Below are 5,747 nucleotides of genomic sequence, written 5' to 3'. Positions count from 1 at the left end.
TTACAGCGCAGGAGCCCCCGGCTCTATTCCATCGTGATGCAACCTGAGAATATGAGGTGAGGTTTGGCTCTCTGGCTGCCCCAGATGCATGGATTCACATAGACAAGACCTCGCACCGACCCCACCCATACTGCTCAGAACTCACTTGCTGCCCCTGAGGACCAGTATGGCCCCCATGCCCGGCACGTGTTATTGGTGGGGAGCTCAGGGGGCTGTGCAGGGGTTCTCAGGGGCAGCACAGAGGGTGCAGGGGGTCTTGGGGGCTGCGCAGATGGTCCCTCCCCCGGGTTGAGGGACTGCACGGAGGGTGCAGGGGGCACTCGGGGCTGCATGGAGGATGCAGGGGGTTGCTGCCCTGTCTCTGGGCCTGGAGGGAAGGGCAGGTGAGAAGAAGCCAGTGAGGAGCGGATACCGACTCAGCCAGCAGCACCTGTGAATGGGGAGCAAGCGTTCACCCCCAGGGAACCTGCGGGTGCTGCACACACAGTTCTGCAGCCATCACCTCCTGCCATCTCTGCCCCTCCAGGGATGCTGCAGTCGTAGGCCTGGACTCAATGTCGGACTACAGTGGCTCCGAGGGCTGGGCAAAGCCAGCAGGAAGGGGAAGAGATGCAGGCAGGAGACACCGCCTTGTGCAGGGCGCTGCCTCGGGGGCGGGGGGCATGGGGGAGCAGCAGTGCTGCCCAGTGCATTGCGGGCTGGCTGCAGCACTGGCAGACCCTGGCTCACCGTGCGCCATGTGTGACCTGACTGAGTCGGGCTGAACCCAGAGTCCCTGCTGGGGGCATGGGGGAGAGGACGGAGCATGTAGAGCGGGGCCGGGGGTAGAACTCATCCCCATGCCACAGGGAGCCCTGCGATTGTCTAGGGTGAGCGGGGCCGGGGGTAGAACTCAACCCCACGCCACAGGGAGCCCTGTGATTGTCTAGGGCGAGTGGGGCCGGGGGTAGAACTCATCCCCACGCCACAGGGAGCCCTGCGATTGTCTAGGGCGAGCGGGGCCGGGGGTAGAACTCATCCCCACGCCACAGGGAGCCCTGCGATTGTCTAGGGCGAGCGGGGCCGGGGGTAGAACTCATCCCCACGCCACAGGGAGCCCTGCGATTGTCTAGGGCGAGCGGGGCCGGGGGTAGAACTCATCCCCACGCCACAGGGAGCCCTGCGATTGTCTAGGGCGAGCGGGGCCGGGGGTAGAACTCATCCCCACGCCACAGGGAGCCCTGCGATTGTCTAGGGCGAGCGGGGCCGGGGGTAGAACTCATCCCCACGCCACAGGGAGCCCTGCGATTGTCTAGGGCGAGCGGGGCCGGGGGTAGAACTCATCCCCACGCCACAGGGAGCCCTGCGATTGTCTAGGGTGAGCGGGGCCGGGGGTAGAACTCATCCCCACGCCACAGGGAGCCCTGCGATTGTCTAGGGCGAGCGGGGCCGGGGGTAGAACTCATCCCCACGCCACAGGGAGCCCTGCGATTGTCTAGGGCGAGCGGGGCCGGGGGTAGAACTCATCCCCACGCCACAGGGAGCCCTGCGATTGTCTAGGGCGAGCGGGGCCGGGGGTAGAACTCATCCCCACGCCACAGGGAGCCCTGCGATTGTCTAGGGCGAGCGGGGCCGGGGGTAGAACTCATCCCCACGCCACAGGGAGCCCTGCGATTGTCTAGGGCGAGCGGGGCCGGGGGTAGAACTCATCCCCACGCCACAGGGAGCCCTGCGATTGTCTAGGGCGAGCGGGGCCGGGGGTAGAACTCATCCCCACGCCACAGGGAGCCCTGCGATTGTCTAGGGTGAGCGGGGCCGGGGGTAGAACTCATCCCCACGCCACAGGGAGCCCTGCGATTGTCTAGGGCGAGCGGGGCCGGGGGTAGAACTCATCCCCACGCCACAGGGAGCCCTGCGATTGTCTAGGGCGAGCGGGGCCGGGGGTAGAACTCATCCCCACGCCACAGGGAGCCCTGCGATTGTCTAGGGCGAGCGGGGCCGGGGGTAGAACTCATCCCCACGCCACAGGGAGCCCTGCGATTGTCTAGGGCGAGCGGGGCCGGGGGTAGAACTCATCCCCACGCCACAGGGAGCCCTGCGATTGTCTAGGGCGAGCGGGGCCGGGGGTAGAACTCATCCCCACGCCACAGGGAGCCCTGCGATTGTCTAGGGCGAGCGGGGCCGGGGGTAGAACTCATCCCCACGCCACAGGGAGCCCTGCGATTGTCTAGGGTGAGCGGGGCCGGGGGTAGAACTCATCCCCACGCCACAGGGAGCCCTGCGATTGTCTAGGGTGAGCGGGGTTGGCCCAGGCCACGCCCGGCCCACGAGAACATGGGAGAACAGCTGCTAGCAAAGCAGCCAGTCTGCAGAGAAAACCTGTCAGGGACGGTGTGAGGAAGTGGGAATGTTCATGCTGTGTTCTCTGAATGCCGAGTGAGAAGTATTGACCTGGGAAGGTTGCAGGGGAGTTGTGCTGGGACGGCTGCCTTGGGGAAGGGAGGATACCTGAGCATGTAACCTGAGCACCCAGGAGGGGGGTTGGAGGCCAGGTGACACCTCTCCCGGACACTGGACAAAGGACACAATGGCTGGGGGAGGAGCCGGGAGGAGGTTGGAGGGAGTTTCAGTTTGGAGCTGCTGGGAAATGGAGAGGGGCGCCCTGACCAACAGGGCTGTGCCCTCCCTGGGGCCTCCAGATGGACCTAAGGGAGGGGTCCCGTTGTCTGTGCCTGCAAGGCCTGTCTTGGACTCTGTTCCTGTCGTCTAAATAAACCTTCTGTGTCACTGCCTGGCTGAGAGTCCCGGTGAACTGCAGGAAGTATGGGGTGCGGGGCCCAGACTCCCCCACACTCTGTAACAGATGGAGAATCCACCTCGGCCCTAGGGACTTCACCCCAGTTCTCGATTCCCCTCAGGGGTCAACAGTTATCCTGATCGCCAGTCAGCTTTTCAACAGCCAGCATGGCGGGCGGGAGCCCAGGCCTGTCCCCAGCTCACAGCCCCCGGGACAAGCGTGCCCTGTGGGTCTGTAGCACCCCTAGACCCCAGCCCCAGAGCCAGAGCATTGAGCCGGCACCTCCCAGGGCAAATGAACATGGCACTGGGGAGTGGGAGACACGAGGACACCCCACCACCACCACTCAGCCCCCCTGGTCCCCAGCCACCACCTAGACCAGACACCACTTAGCCCCTGCCCCAGACACTGCTCAGCCCCCACAGCTCAGACACTGCTCAGCCCCCTGAGACACCGCTCACCCCTCCCCAGACACCGCTCAGCCCCTTCAGACACTGCGCAGCCCCCCCACCCCAGACACTGCTCAGCCCCCTCCAGACACCATTCAGCCCCCCCAGCCCAGACATCGCTCAGCCATCCTAGCCTAGACACCGCTCAGCCTGATGCTGCTCAGCTTCCCCACCCCCAAACCCAGATACCGCTCAGCTCCTGCCCCCCCAGACACTGCTCAGCCCCTCCCAGCCCAGACACCGCTCAGCCTGATGCTGCTCAGTCTCCCCACCCCTGAGCCCAGACACCGCTCAGCCCCTGCCCCCCCCAGACCAGCTCCCCTGAGCCCCACCCAGCACAGGTACCTGGGACCCACTTACCCCCCAGCCCAGGGGCTGAGCTCACTGGACGTGAGGCCCTGTGCCCAGCTCGCAGGGCCTCCAGGCCAGAGCTGCCCAAACAGGGCTCAGCAGTATAAAATCTGCAGCCCCACCCTGCAGCTGGGCATCCTGGCCCAACTCAGCTCTCACAGGCTCTGTGGTGGCCCAGTGGCCCAAGCTGCAGCCCAGGTAGCACCACTCACCAACTCCATACTTCTCCTTCTTGGTGGGCAGCCAGGGGGCCATTGCAGCGATGCGCCCGTCCCTGTGCGGTGTGGCAGCTAGTTCTTCCCGCTGAGCTGCCAGGGTCACGTGTGTCTCACCGGCTTGTGCAAACCTTCCTGGGCCACTTCCTCTAAGCACAGCTGGGCTCTGCAAAAAGCCTGCAACCGGCCCCTTCTCCCCAGCCAGTTCCGAGTGCGCCCGACGCAGAGACCGAAGGGCTGTGGGACACCAGCGAGAGACACCCCCCAGCCCCAAGTGCCAACGGAGCAGCTTGCTCCTGAACTCAGTGCAACAGGGCACTGAGGGGCTCACTCTGGGGCCTTTCCCTGTTAGGCCAACAGAGCTGGCCCAACACAGGGAGAGGGAGCCAGGCTTTGGCCCCGGAGCCCCACAGAGCCAGCCCAACATAGGGAGAGGGAGCCGGCCCGACACAGGGAGAAGGAGCCGGGCTCTGGTCCTGGAGCCCCACAGAGCCGGCCCGACACAGGGAGAGGGAGCCGGGCTCTGGTCCTGGAGCCCCACAGAGCCGGCCCGACACAGGGAGAGGGAGCCGGGCTCTGGTCCTGGAGCCCCACAGAGCCGGCCCGACACAGGGAGAGGGAGCCGGGCTCTGGTCCTGGAGCCCCACAGAGCCGGCCCGACACAGGGAGAGGGAGCCGGGCTCTGGTCCTGGAGCCCCACAGAGCCGGCCCGACACAGGGAGAGGGAGCCGGGCTGTGGTCCCGGAGCCCCACGGAGCCAGCCCGACACAGGGAGAGGGAGCCGGGCTCTGGCGCCAGAACCCCACTAGCTGGCCTGACACAAGGTGAGGGAGCCGGGCTCCGGCCCCGCCATGGAGGCTATCTCTCAAACTCGGGGCTGATGCATGAGGTGTTGACCCCTAGTGCGTTTCAGGCAGAACAGAGTTTGCAGCGCCAGCAACTCGGCATGGCTATTCCCCTGCAGCTGGAGCGGTTGCTGAGCCAGGGCCCTGTGACCTTCTGCAGACCCCTCAGCCCAAGCTGCCCTTGCAGCCCCCCCCTCCGTCTCCCAGCTACCGCCTGCTCCTCTCCCACAGCCAGCCAGGCAGAGTGGCCTGTTTGGATAGCAGGTTCATGGGGGGAGAGGTTTCACTGGTGCTGGGCTAAGTGTCCGCTTGTGTGCTCGGAAAGAGCCTCCCGAATACAAAGCCAACAGGCCTCGGGCAGCCATGTGCTGGATGAGGCAGAGTGCAGCCACCTCCATGCAGGGGTCTCATGCTCTGCTGTATGTGGGGGCTGGGCACATTCTCTGCCCTGCTGTCCCAGCCAGGGCTTCTGCACTCCCTCTGGCTAGAGTGTTCTTCCTCCTCCTATTGGCACCTGGGAAAGGGTATTCCTGGCTGACGTCTGATTGCTGTTTACTAGCCATGATTGCCATCAATTCTTGGCGAACGCCACAGTGGGATCCTCTCCTCAATATTCCACTATTGCCCTGGGCCACCCCTCACGCAATCTAGGTGGGAAGATCTGGTTGTGGGAGGAGTGGAATGGGTGACAGGGGGAATGGAACTGTTGTTGATTTCTGAAACCTCCATTCCTAGCCCTGCTCAAACTAGCCAGCCAGTCTCCTGCCCCCAGGGGCTGCATCCCCTAATAGGAGGAAAGGGCTCCTGGGCCAGCCCAAGTCCCTTCTGCCCTGCTGGCCTTAAAGTATACTAGGATTCTCTTGATGCCCAGCATTAACCCATTTGCAAAACTCGCTCAATCGGCGGCACATGTTTGCACATAGGGGTTGGGGGGGCCTGTATTACATGCCAGAGGAATAAAGGGGCCATTTGAAAGGGTGGGCACTAGGCGCTACAACCCTGCCTGAAGGGCGGAGGGGAGCCACACAAGCTTCGCCTAGCACGCTGTCGGCCCTGGGTTCCCTTGGCTTTCAGGGTTGAGGCGCCATACAACTGCTGAGTATCGCTGGGG

At 64.5% G+C, this 5,747-nt stretch overlaps 1 protein-coding gene across 1 annotated transcript in view; it reads right to left on the bottom strand.

Annotated features, from left to right (window-relative positions):
• Positions 1–3,872, bottom strand: part of LOC116824712 (dedicator of cytokinesis protein 2-like) — a 128,941-nt gene extending 125,069 nt beyond the window's left edge. Inside the window, exon 1 of the mRNA XM_075066762.1 lies at positions 3,789–3,872. Coding sequence (XP_074922863.1) covers positions 3,789–3,831 — 43 coding nt within the window. The 5' untranslated portion in view covers positions 3,832–3,872. The remainder of the gene's footprint in view (positions 1–3,788) is intronic.
• Positions 3,873–5,747: the final 1,875 nt, after the last annotated feature.

This window comes from Chelonoidis abingdonii, chromosome 5, assembly GCF_003597395.2.
Source record: "Chelonoidis abingdonii isolate Lonesome George chromosome 5, CheloAbing_2.0, whole genome shotgun sequence".
NCBI lineage: Eukaryota > Metazoa > Chordata > Testudines > Testudinidae > Chelonoidis > Chelonoidis abingdonii.
This window is presented reverse-complemented; position numbering and strand designations above follow the sequence as displayed.